The sequence below is a fragment of the Lissotriton helveticus genome, chromosome 4_1 (genome assembly GCF_964261635.1).
Source record: "Lissotriton helveticus chromosome 4_1, aLisHel1.1, whole genome shotgun sequence".
NCBI lineage: Eukaryota > Metazoa > Chordata > Amphibia > Caudata > Salamandridae > Lissotriton > Lissotriton helveticus.
Genome location: NC_136063.1, coordinates 1,476,817,727 through 1,476,831,417, shown reverse-complemented (window position 1 = coordinate 1,476,831,417; position 13,691 = coordinate 1,476,817,727). Strand labels below are relative to the sequence as shown.

The 13,691-nt window shown below is 46.8% G+C and overlaps 1 protein-coding gene across 1 annotated transcript in view; it reads left to right on the top strand.

The window, feature by feature from the left end:
- Positions 1–13,691, top strand: part of CAGE1 (cancer antigen 1) — a 1,568,844-nt gene that overhangs the window by 1,329,464 nt on the left and 225,689 nt on the right. The window contains exon 14 of the mRNA XM_078688067.1: positions 7,384–7,452. Coding sequence (XP_078544193.1) covers positions 7,384–7,452 — 69 coding nt within the window. The remainder of the gene's footprint in view (positions 1–7,383; positions 7,453–13,691) is intronic.

The window sequence follows — 13,691 nt, the reverse complement described above, 5'->3', positions numbered from 1 at the left end:
ACATCATAATAATCCTTAAAAAAGGGAAAGCTCCCACAGAGCCAGGATCATATCGGCCAATAACACTGATTATTGACGACTTAAAAATCTTCTCAAAAACGTTAGCGGTGAGATTTGCCAAGGTAATAGCGCAGCTGGTGAGCACTAACCAACATGGTTTCATCCCACAAAAGAGGCACCACATTACTTGTTGGGAAGATGATCACATTATTTGATGCACAGGGTGAGGAGGGGAAACCAATGGCAGCCTTGTTGTTGGACGCCAAAAAGGCCTTTGATCGCGTTAAGTGGGAGTTTCTGTGGGCAGTATTAAGGAGAGGGGGCTTTGGAGGAGGTTTTGTCAAGGCAATTCAAACATTGTATAAAAATCCCACCGCTTGTGTCAGGGTGAATGCAGGCCGTACCGCTCCCTTTGCTATTACTCGGGGTACACGACAGGGGTGTCCGTGTTCGCCCCTGCTATTTGCAATGTACATAGACCCACTGATCCTGAAACTGGAGCTAAACAATCAAATTTGTCCTTTAAACACCAAAATGGGGCTCATTAAAGTACTCGCCTATGCAGATGATATTGTGGTCATCACACCATCACCTACTGAGGCTATTAGAGCAATAGAACAAGAGGCAGAGCAGTTCCGGCGAGTGGCTGGTTATGCACTGAATAAAACTAAGACGCAAATTATAAAGAATACACATGCAGTTTGTACAGATACACGGGTGGTGGCTGAGGGGATCTATTTGGGTGTTACAATTACAGCTGATCTGGATAAACTGGTGGAAATTAATATTTGCCCCATTATTAAGAAAGTAAAAAAGGACCTAGATAGGGTGCATAACCTGCATATGTCAATAGTAGGTAGGGTAAACTATGTTAAAATGAACTTACTGCAAAAAATCTTATATTTGTTTAGAACCATCCCCTTGTTTTTTAATTTAATTTGGTTTAGTAAAATAGAGCACATGATTAACCGATTTGTCTGGTCACAGGGTAAGATAAGGTTCATGTCTTTGCCAAGGGATGGGGCGGATGGTCATTACCAGACTTGAGATTATATTACTGGGCAGCAGCTTTACAGCAAATGACAGGCCTTTTGGGAGGTGCCGAGATGGAAGATGAGACACATGCAGGATCAACAGAGATATATAGTTTGATCTTAGGGGAAGAGGCAGAGAATGCATTCCTAAGATACACGGAACCAAGTTACTTTAAGAGAACTAGATTCAAGACGATAGAGGTGGCATACAAGGTATGGAAGGCGTTTAAAATAAGTTTTGACCTGGGAAGATTTCACGCATATACTAGATTAGGGGATGATCCTACATTACCCGCCGAGATTTTTGCTGACGCTACGTTTAAGGAATGGGGACGATTAGGAGTGAAAAGAATGGGGAACCTGATAGGCCCGACGGGAGTACGTCAATTTACAGAAATACAACGGGAGTTTGGTTTTAGTACAAGGAGTTTTTTCAAGTACTTGCAGACGAGAAGCTTTTTGGCCAGCAAAAGAGGGGGCCCACTTGGATTTGGCGATAACGCAATACTTCGAGTAATCGAGGGGGGGTACGGTTGTACGATTAAAAGACTGTATGCGGAGCTTATAGCCCATAGAGGGTATGATCTAGGAAAATTCGAAACAAAATGGATAGATTCTTTAGGGATACCCATGGGGGTGTTCGAAAAATCGTTACAAATCGTTACAACTTGGGAAGGAGGCTCTTCGTTCATCAGCGCTACAAGCTCAACATTATAAAACCCTTTATAAGCTATATTACACGCCAGCCAGAATTGCCCAGTGGGGAGGCACACAGGGGATTACGTGCCCAAGATGTGATAGCACGGAAGGAGATCTAAAGCATATATTTGCGGAGTGTCCGAACTTGCTCCCCCTGTTAAAAGATATAGAAGTTTTTTTTGATAGATCATTGAATTGTAAGTTAAGGTTAACAGCAGAGGTAATACTATTAGGAGTGGAGCAGGGAACATTGCAACCACAATATGTATATTTAGTATTTGTGGCTATGGCTGTGCTACGTTTATGTATAGCCTCCGCATGGCGGGATAGACTACCGCCCACAATGCAGCAATGGCTGGCATGGTTGTTGCTTATACATAATTTGGAAAAGGCGATGTACGCTAGAAAGGGGAAGAAGGGAAGATCACTAGGACTGCGGATATGGAATCCGATTATAGATTGGAAAAACAGGACGATTAGATCATAGATTCTGGTGTGAAGGTATCACTTGGGTTGCCTGCTGTTCCCCACTTGCTGATATCTCCTAGTCTAGGATAGCTCAGGCATGTCGTTATGTTCATCCCTTCCTTGCTTATGTCTTTTTCTACCTTTTTCTACCTTGTTTTTCTTTTTCCTCGTGTATGGTATATTTGGTTTTTCATTTATTCTCCCCTTTCTTTGTTTTTTTTGAAAGCATATAAACAAGTGTAGGCATGGATTATTGTCGTGTAGAAAAGATTGCTTTTGTTTGCATTGATTTTCATTTTTGTCTTGAATTGTCCTGTGCGGGGGGGGGGGGGGGTTGAGGGGGAATAAACTGTTGTAAAAATCGTTAATAAAATTATATATATAAAAAAAAAAGATTCCTTACCTTTGAATTTCCCTGGCGTCAGGCTTGATCTGGAAACGTTTGCTGAGCAATACCATTTGCGCGTGCCATCAGGTGGCTACATTCACCTCTGCATGACGTCGATAGATGTCGGTAGCATCGATTATGACCTCATATAGGTGCCACCCAGGCATGTGGACGTGAGTTCTTTTCTTTCCACGCCAGGTAAGGCCATTCTGGGATGAGCTACCCCTCTGTCACTTTTTGTTGGCTTTTTCTAGACTTTTTGTCAAATTTGAGAATTTTTTCCATTGTTTGTAAGGATGTCTTCGAGCAAGACAGGGTTCAAGCCATGCAGGGCCTGTCCCCGCACGATGTTGGGTACCGATCTCCACCTCATCTGCCTCTGGTGTCTTGAGCGCGACTCAGATCCGAAGTCGTGCTCGGACTGTCGGGCTATGGCTCCTAAGGCCTTGCAGGAGCAGGGATTGAAGCTCCTTGCGGCCTGCAGCCGATATGTCAAGAGACACTACGCGGAGGACCAGGTCCTGATCAAGGAAGAGGAGGTCGCGGGACAGCTGTCGGAGCCCAAAGCCCTCTTCGTCCCACTCTAGGTCTTCGGGACAATCGGGGAAGAGGCATAAGAAGAAGAAGAAGGCAAAATGGACTTTATCTTCACCTTAACTGTCATCCGTTGAGGAAGGAGGTAATGAGCACCCACGCTCTAGGCACGGTTCTAGGGAGCTGGAGCGACCCCCACTCAAATAAAACTGTTCTACAAGGCCCTGCGCTGTGTATTTGAGTGGTTCGACCCCTCTGGTGAGCCTTCGGAAGGAGCCCCATTGGATTCGATGCCGTCAGCTCCAGCCATGGCACCGGTGGGGCCTCAGATCTGATCACGGATCTGGATCAACGCCGGTCATGCCAACGCGCCCCCCCCCGGGGTCGGACCCAAAGTCGGTGCCTTCAGTGCCACCAGTGCTCATCGGCGGTACAGCCCCATCCTTATCTCCGACTAGCCGATTCCGACGTCGACAGAACCCAGGGGTTCTTTGTTGTCGCCTGAACACTTTGTGGATGTGTTCGGCTTGGGAGAGGAATGGGAGGGGTCTATGGACCCTTTGGAACACCAGGTTGATTTTGCAGAGCAGTTGGACTTGAATGGGGAACTTGTGAAAGCCAGTGGACTGGATACTTCTCCAGATACTGGCATGCTCTCTCCACCAACTGTGGTGACAGTGGAGGGGCATCTTATGCCATGGTGGTTAAGAGGGCATTCAAGGTCCTTGGACTGGAGTTGCCCTCCGTGGAGGTCAGGACATATCTCCTAACCAAAGTGCTTCAACCTGGGGCTTCTACCTCAGAACCCCTTTTGCCCTTTAATGAAGCACTAACGGATGTCCTTCTAGGCATGTGGTCCAAGCCTCGCACAGGGGCTCCTGTGAACATGACAATTGCACATCGCCCAGGTCCAGGCGACCCAAAGTTCCTCAGCCAACACCCCACCCCAGAAAGTTTGGTGATGCGGGCCTCTACTTCTCAGGGCACGTGCCCTTCCGCCCCTCTGGATAGGGAATCCAAGAGGCTGGATTCATTTGGCAAGAAAATGTTTTCTTCCTCCAGCCTGGCATTGCGGTCGGTGGGCTGTTTCTCCCTGTCCCTTTCGGAGATAGTTGCGCAAGTGCTGCCACAAGTACTGGAGGAGGCCCGGGCTTTGCTCTCTCATGCAGTTAAGGATGGGAGAGGTGCAGCAAAACTGACCATACGGATGTGGCCTTGAAACGACGGATTGGCTGGGCAAATTGATTTCCACGACAGTGGCCTTGAGGTGCCACGCCTGGCTTAGGACAACTTTCTTCTCAGGCGATGTCCAGGCTAATTTGCCCTTTGATGGAATCCGTCTTTTTGGGGAAAAGGCAGATTCGGCCCTAGTGCAGTTCAAGGACTCTCAAGCTAAGGCCAGATCCATGGGCCTCTCTTTTACTCCTCGTGGCCAGTCTACCTTTCTCCCCTTTCGTGGCAACGGAAGGGGTTTCCAGCCACATCAGCCCTATCCCAGCTATGTCTGACAGCCAATCACTCTATCAGCGTTCTTTTCTCCCCTTTGCCACTCGAAAGAGAAGGAGAGGTTACATCAGTTGAATCCAAATGAATTTTAAGGTTTTGCAATGATCGTACCACCGAGTGGACAGTCAACTGTGTTGGGTTTTCTCGAGCAAAGAAAGGGAAAGCAGTGCAGAAGAGGTCCCTTTTGATGAGGATAGTCCTCTGCATCAAGAACTTCATTGTGCTGGCCATGAAGCAGCACCTGGAAAGTCTGACAGCCTATTCCGTGTCAGGCAAGGCTGCTACAACTGCGCTGGAGTGAGGGGTGTCTATCCTAGATATCTGCCAAGCTGCTATGTTAGCATCAGTGCATACATTCACGAAACACTAGGCCCAGTAGGAAGGACATTTCTTCACCTACTTGGTTCTACAAGACTTTTTGGTTTGAGTCCACTCCACAGACTGCCTGGTGGAGGTACTGCTTTGATATCTATTATAAGGTGAGGAATTTGAGGTTACTCGTAGGGCTTGGGGAGGCTGGAGGGAGTGTAACAGTTCTGCTGGTGAGGTTGGTTTTCTTGTCATTAGTGTACGAATCCAGGGAGGCAAAATGTTTCATGTTAGTTGTAATTAATCTTTTTTCATCCATAGTGCAGCCCTTTATGTAGATCCGCCACATTAGTCTGACACTATCCTTGGATATCTGTACTGGTTGTTATGGAAAATGAAAAGGTTTGATTATAAAGAAATAAGAATCTGAGATTAAAACTACTTATCAGAGGAACAAGTTACTTACCTTACCTTCTGTAATGCTCTTGGGAGTCTCTATCTAACCTCAGATTCCCCCTGTCCTCCCACGTTCCTGTTTCTGTGATGTGGTTTCTTTTTAACATCTAAAACAGTCTAAGTTAGCGGTCACCAGCAATTGCTTTATACTCCTTGTCTGAGGGCGCATGAAGGAAAAATACAGGAAACTGACGTCAGCTGCAGGGGTGGCAGTTCTATGTAGCCACCTATCGTAGTGTGGGGGTATTGCTGGAAAAATTCTCCAGGCCCAGGTTGGCATCCGTAGGATATTCTAAGGTGAGGAAGCTGTGTTTAGATAGAGTATCCACCATAAATATTGTTACCAAACATATGTAGCTTGTTTGTTCTGTTCCCCTAAAAGGAGTACCAGTGGTGCCCACTTACAACACTGACTCTAACTAAGCACTGCATTGAGCAAAACAGTTTGCTGATTTCCAAAGTACTGAATCAACAACAGCACATCTGGCTTTCCTTGGAAGATTCTAAGACCAGATCAGCAGGGTTTTATACAGAACCAGTCAGGGTATCCCGCTACTTTAGTTTCTGAAATTTAAAGTCACAATGCATTATCCTCCACAATACTTTTCAACTTGTCTTTAGGAGAACAGCAAGCATTATCAATGTTTTACCAAAGTGTAATTAGGTCTGGTGTCAGCCAAGACCTTTTGATATTTACAAAAATGATATGCATAATGTACTTACTTGTAGGACCTTTCATCATTCCCCTTAATCCATTGGTGTTTAATTGTGTGAGCCACATTTTTCTTTCGGCCGCTACATCTTACATCATTGTGTAATAGGTCGACCCAATACAGCCATTACCTAGGTTCACTGTGAGAGACATAAATCTGCCCTTGCACCAGAGGCACATTCACACTCACAGGGCCTGATTCACAAAGGTAAACTTACACTTTTGTGTAAGTTAAAGATAAACTTAAACCAAAAGTCTAACTTTACTACTTTTTGATATTCACAAGGGTAAGTTACTGCTAGTAATTTTAGATTTTTTTTGTAAGTTTACCTATGTGAATACCAAAGAGTAGTAAAATTTGACTTTTGGTCCAAGTTTACCTTTGTGAATACGGAAAAGTTGTACCTCGGGACCCAAGTTCAACATTTGAGCAAGCTCCAACGTCTGCAGAATGCGGCTGCCAGACTAATCTTGAATATTCCTAGGCATGAATAAGTAGCCCAGCGGCTGGTGGCACTTCATTGGCTACCTGTCCGGAAAAGAATAGCTTTCAAGGCGCTCTGCATTACGTTTAATGCACTTCATGACAGAGGCCCTCTCTATCTGACTTCCAGAATAAAGTACTACGCTCCTTCCAGAAATCTCAGATCAGTTCATCTGAAGCTGCTGCAAGAACCCAGATTTAAGCAGGTACGCAGGGGTGGCAGGGGTTTTTTGGTAAGAGTGTCCAAACCCTGGAACAGCCTACCTATCACGATCAAAAACAGTCTGAACCTCACTATGTTCAGGAAATCTTTAAAAACATGGCTCTTTCAAACATACATCTAATGTACCTGCTGCTGTTTGTGGCTCGATCTTTTAGTGTTAGAGCCAAGACGCCTCAGAGCATTCGTTGCGCTTTATACGTTTTAAAATCAAATCAAATCAAATCAAGTTAGACGTTTGGTCTAAGTTTACCTTTGTGAATACCAAAAATTTGTAAACTTGCACAAAGGTGTAAGGTACCTTTGTGAATCGGGCCTTCTGTGTTCTTTTCAGGGCCTACTTTGTAAGTCTTCTTTTTGAGACCCAAACATATTTTTGCTTTTAGCCAATGTTTTTATTTTTGATTGACGCGGACACAGTAGCTTCTCATCCATAAGGTTTTTCAAAACATGTGAAAAAACAAAACTTTCATTGGGAAAGCTAAGCATCGGGCATGTAGCGCCAGACTTGTTAGCTTTATCAGTGCGTTTAAAAATGTTTCTAGACCGACTTTTTACTGTCTTTTTTTGCAGGTTAGAAAAGAGAAATCAGTCCTTAGAAGAAGTGATAAAGAAGTACAGGAAGAAATACAGACAGCAAAGGTAAATGCAATTTCAGTTAAACCAAATGTAGAAATTCAGTTGTTAACTAAACACTTTGTTTCACATTCAATTAAATACCTAGTACTGTAGGGCTGAAATAACCCTCTCACAGCTTTGTATACTGATGTGGTGACCTTAGTGACTGGGAAGTAGGATTTATAGAAAATGTAGTTGCTGGTGGTGGCATGCTGTCAATAACTCTGTAGCAACTTTTTTCTTGCCATTTTCTGTACCACGTACCACTTTTAACATATATTTTTACTGTTCATTGTCAAAACCATCTCCACAAATTCACACTTATTCTTCCTTTTGTCTCACCTCCCAATTCCTTTCCCGCAGTTCTAGCAACTTAGAAATGTTCTTTAACCAGAATTTAATTTCCTGAATCAACTGGAACATGTTAATTCATTGTCACAGTCGACTGGAATGGGATGTGTTAGACCTGTCAGCCTTACGGTGGTCTTCCCCCAAACATTTTGCCTTCTCCCCTCCTATTTTTGCAGATTTAAAAAAAAAAAAATCTTTTATTACTTTGCTCAGTGATACAGAAAATACAGAGCAGTGTTCAAATTGGCATGTGAAATGATAACATTTCATTGTACATTCGAAGGCATGCAGTACAGTATCGTGGACCAGTAACCAGTGCTACTCTTATCCCACACCTCCCCCCATGGATCGGTACTTCCGCCAGGGACCCCAGATCCATATCCATTTCTTCACGCAACCCCTAGCCTTATATATTGTTTCCTCCCCCCTCTGGCACTAATCCAAATCTCGTTGCCACTGGTCCCATTGTGAGGCCTCCGGCGCCCCTCAACACCTGGCAAAAAACACAGTTGATGGTCAGAATGTAGAACAATGTCATACATTCACCCCAGTACAAGGATCTGGGCCTAAATCCATCATTTTTTTGCACTCCACACCACACTGGGTTAGACACTGGCTATATGCAAATCAGCTCTGACCCTGTGCCTCATGGGAACAGTCCAGTCCGAACTACCAAGCCATGTCTTTCCCAGACCGGAATCAAGCATCCAAGGACCGGTTTCTGGCTATCAGCCTTCATCAGCCTGGATAGCTTGACTCCAGTGGTGTGGAGAGCCTGGGACTCACGTCTGAGCATACCCAGCCCACTCGGGGTGAAAATTGCAAAAAACACAGTTGATGGACAGAATGTAGAACAATGTCATACATTCACCCCAGTACAAGGATCTGGGCCTAAATCCATCGTTTTTTTGCACTCCACACCACCCTGGGTTAGACACTGGCTATATGCAATTCAGCTCTGACCCTGTGCCTCATGGGAAGAGTCCAGTCTGAACTACCAAGCCATGTCTTTCCCAGACCGGAATCAAGCATCCAAGGACCGGTTTCTGGCTATCAGCCTTCATCAGCCTGGATAGCTTGACTCCAGTGGTGTGGAGAGCCTGGAACTCACGTCTGAGCATACCCAGCCCACTCGGGGTGAAAATTGCAAAAAACACAGTTGATGGACAGAATGTAGAACAATGTCATACATTCACCCCAGTACAAGGATCTGGGCCTAAATCCGTCGTTTTTTTGCACTCCACACCACCCTGGGTTAGACACTGGCTATATGCAAATCAGCTCTGACCCTGTGCCTCATGGGAACAGTCCAGTCCGAACTACCAAGCCATGTCTTTCCCAGACCGGAATCAAGCATCCAAGGACCGGTTTCTGGCTATCAGCCTTCATCAGCCTGGATAGCTTGACTCCAGTGGTGTGGAGAGCCTGGGACTCACGTCTGAGCATACCCAGCCCACTCGGGGTGAAAATTGCAAAAAACACAGTTGATGGACAGAATGTAGAACAATGTCATACATTCACCCCAGTACAAGGATCTGGGCCTAAATCCATCGTTTTTTGCACTCCACACCACCCTGGGTTAGACACTGGCTATATGCAAATCAGCTCTGACCCTGTGCCTCATGGGAACAGTCCAGTCCGAACTACCAAGCCATGTCTTTCCCAGACCGGAATCAAGCATCCAAGGACCGGTTTCTGGCTATCAGCCTTCATCAGCCTGGATAGCTTGACTCCAGTGGTGTGGAGAGCCTGGGACTCACGTCTGAGCATACCCAGCCCACTCGGGGTGAAAATTGCAAAAATACACAGTTGATGGACAGAATGTAGAACAATGTCATACATTCACCCCAGTACAAGGATCTGGGCCTAGATCCATCGTTTTTTGCACTCCACACCCCCCTGGGTTAGACACTGGCTATATGCAAATCAGCTCTGACCCTGTGCCTCATGGGAACAGTCCTGTCCGAACTACCAAGCCATGTCTTTCCCAGACCGGAATCAAGCATCCAAGGACCGGTTTCTGGCTATCAGCCTTCATCAGCCTGGATAGCTTGACTCCAGTGGTGTGGAGAGCCTGGGACTCACGTCTGAGCATACCCAGCCCACTCGGGGTGAAACTTGCAAAAAACACAGTTGATGGACAGAATGTAGAACAATGTCATACATTCACCCCAGTACCAGGATCTGGGCCTAAATCCATCGTTTTTTTGCACTCCACACCACCCTGGGTTAGACACTGGCTATATGCAAATCAGCTCTGACCCTGTGCCTCATGGGAATAGTCCAGTCCGAACTACCAAGCCATGTCTTTCCCAGACCAGAATCAAGCATCCAAGGACCGGTTTCTGGCTATCAGCCTTCATCAGCCTGGATAGCTTGACTCCAGTGGTGTGGAGAGCCTGGGACTCACGTCTGAGCATACCCAGCCCACTCGGGGTGAAAATTGCAAAAAAAACAGTTGATGGACAGAATGTAGAACAATGTCATACATTCACCCCAGTACAAGGATCTGGGCCTAAATTCATCGTTTTTTTGCACTCCACACCACCCTGGGTTAGACACTGGCTATATGCAAATCAGCTCTGACCCTGTGCCTCATGGGAACAGTCCAGTCCGAACTACCAAGCCATGTCTTTCCCAGACCGGAATCAAGCATCCAAGGACCAGTTTCTGGCTATCAGCCTTCATCAGTCTGGATAGCGTGACTCCAGTGGCGTGGAGAGCCTGGGACTCACATCTGAGCATACCCAGCCCACTCGGGGTGAAAATTGCAAAAAACACAGTTGATGGACAGAATGTAGAACAATGTTATACATTCACCCCAGTACAAGGATCTGGGCCTAAATCCATCGTTTTTTTGCACTCCACACCACCCTGGGTTAGACACTGGCTATATGCAAATCAGCTCTGACCCTGTGCCTCATGGGAACAGTCCAGTCCGAACTACCAAGCCATGTCTTTCCCAGACCGGAATCAAGCATCCAAGGACCATTTTCTGGCTATCAGCCTTCATCAGCCTGGATAGCTTGACTCCAGTGGTGTGGAGAGCCTGGGACTCAAATCTGAGCATACCCAGCCCACTCGGGGTGAAAATTGCAAAAAACACAGTTGATGGACAGAATGTAGAACAATGTCATACATTCACCCCAGTACAAGGATCTGGGCCTAAATCCATCGTTTTTTTGCACTCCACACCACCCTGGGTTAGACACTGGCTATATGCAAATCAGCTCTGACCCTGTGCCTCATGGGAAGAGTCCAGTCTGAACTACCAAGCCATGTCTTTCCCAGACCGGAATCAAGCATCCAAGGACCGGTTTCTGGCTATCAGCCTTCATCAGCCTGGATAGCTTGACTCCAGTGGTGTGGAGAGCCTGGCACTCACGTCTGAGCATACCCAGCCCACTCGGGGTGAAAATTGCAAAAAACACAGTTGATGGACAGAATGTAGAACAATGTCATACATTCACCCCAGTACAAGGATCTGGGCCTAAATCCGTCGTTTTTTTGCACTCCACACCACCCTGGGTTAGACACTGGCTATATGCAAATCAGCTCTGACCCTGTGCCTCATGGGAACAGTCCAGTCCGAACTACCAAGCCATGTCTTTCCCAGACCGGAATCAAGCATCCACTGACCGGTTTCTGGCTATCAGCCTTCATCAGCCTGGATAGCTTGACTCCAGTGGTGTGGAGAGCCTGGGACTCACGTCTGAGCATACCCAGCCCACTCGGGGTGAAAATTGCAAAAAACACAGTTGATGGAAAGAATGTAGAACAATGTCATACATTCACCCCAGTACAAGGATCTGGGCCTAAATCCATCGTTTTTTTGCACTCCACACCACCCTGGGTTAGACACTGGCTATATGCAAATCAGCTCTGACCCTGTGCCTCATGGGAACAGTCCAGTCCGAACTACCAAGCCATGTCTTTCCCAGACCGGAATCAAGCATCCAAGGACCGGTTTCTGGCTATCAGCCTTCATCAGCCTGGATAGCTTGACTCCAGTGGTGTGGAGAGCCTGGGACTCGTGTCTGAGCATACCCAGCCCACTCGGGGTGAAAATTGCAAAAAACACAGTTGATGGACAGAATGTAGAACAATGTCATACATTCACCCCAGTACAAGGATCTGGGCCTAAATCCATCGTTTTTTTGCACTCCACAACCCCCTGGGTTAGACACTGGCTATATGCAAATCAGCTCTGACCCTGTGCCTCATGGGAACAGTCCTGTCCGAACTACCAAGCCATGTCTTTCCCAGACCGGAATCAAGCATCCAAGGACCGGTTTCTGGCTATCAGCCTTCATCAGCCTGGATAGCTTGACTCCAGTGGTGTGGAGAGCCTGGGACTCACGTCTGAGCATACCCAGCCCACTCGGGGTGAAAATTGCAAAAAACACAGTTGATGGACAGAATGTAGAACAATGTCATACATTCACCCCAGTACAAGGATCTGGGCCTAAATCCATCGTTTTTTTGCACTCCACACCACCCTGGGTTAGACACTGGCTATATGCAAATCAGCTCTGACCCTGTGCCTCATGGGAACAGTCCAGTCCGAACTACCAAGCCATGTCTTTCCCAGACCGGAATCAAGCATCCAAGGACCGGTTTCTGGCTATCAGCCTTCATCAGTCTGAATAGCATGACTCCAGTGGTGTGGAGAGCCTGGGACTCACATCTGAGCATACCCAGCCCACTCGGGGTGAAAATTGCAAAAAACACAGTTGATGGACAGAATGTAGAACAATGTTATACATTCACCCCAGTACAAGGATCTGGGCCTAAATCCATCGTTTTTTTGCACTCCACACCACCCTGGGTTAGACACTGGCTATATGCAAATCAGCTCTGACCCTGTGCCTCATGGGAACAGTCCAGTCCGAACTACCAAGCCATGTCTTTCCCAGACCGGAATCAAGCATCCAAGGACCGGTTTCTGGCTATCAGCCTTCATCAGCCTGGATAGCTTGACTCCAGTGGTGTGGAGAGCCTGGGACTCACATCTGAGCATACCCAGCCCACTCGGGGTGAAAATTGCAAAAAACACAGTTGATGGACAGAATGTAGAACAATGTCATACATTCACCCCAGTACAAGGAACTGGGCCTAAATCCATCGTTGTTTTGCACTCCACACCACCCTGAGTTAGACACTGCCTATATGCAAATCAGCTCTGACCCTGTGCCTCATGGGAACAGTCCAGTCCGAACTACCAAGCCATGTCTTTCCCAGACCGGAATCAAGCATCCAAGGACCGGTTTCTGGCTATCAGCCTTCATCAGCCTGGATAGCTTGACTCCAGTGGTGTGGAGAGCCTGGGACTCACGTCTGAGCATACCCAGCCCACTCGGGGTGAAAATTTCAAAAAACACAGTTTATGGACAGAATGTAGAACAATGTCATACATTCACCCCAGTACAAGGATCTGGGCCTAAATCCATCGTTTTTTTGCACTCCACACCACCCTGGGTTAGACACTGGCTATATGCAAATCAGCACTGACCCTGTGCCTCATGGGAACAGTCCAGTCCGAACTACCAAGCCATGTCTTTCCCGGACCGGAATCAAGCATCCAAGGACCGGTTTCTGGCTATCAGCCTTCATCAGCCTGGATAGCTTGACTCCAGTGGTGTGGAGAGCCTGGGACTTACGTCTGAGCATACCCAGCCCACTCGGGGTGAAAATTGCAAAAAACACAGTTGATGGACAGAATGTAGAACAATGTCATACATTCACCCCAGTACAAGGATCTGGGCCTATATCCAGGCCAGAAACCGGTCCTTGGATGCTTGATTCCGGTCTGGGAAAGACATTGCTTGGTAGTTCGGACTGGACTGTTCCCATGAGGCACAGGGTCAGAGCTGATTTGCATATAGCCAGTGTCTAACCCAGGGTGGTGTGGA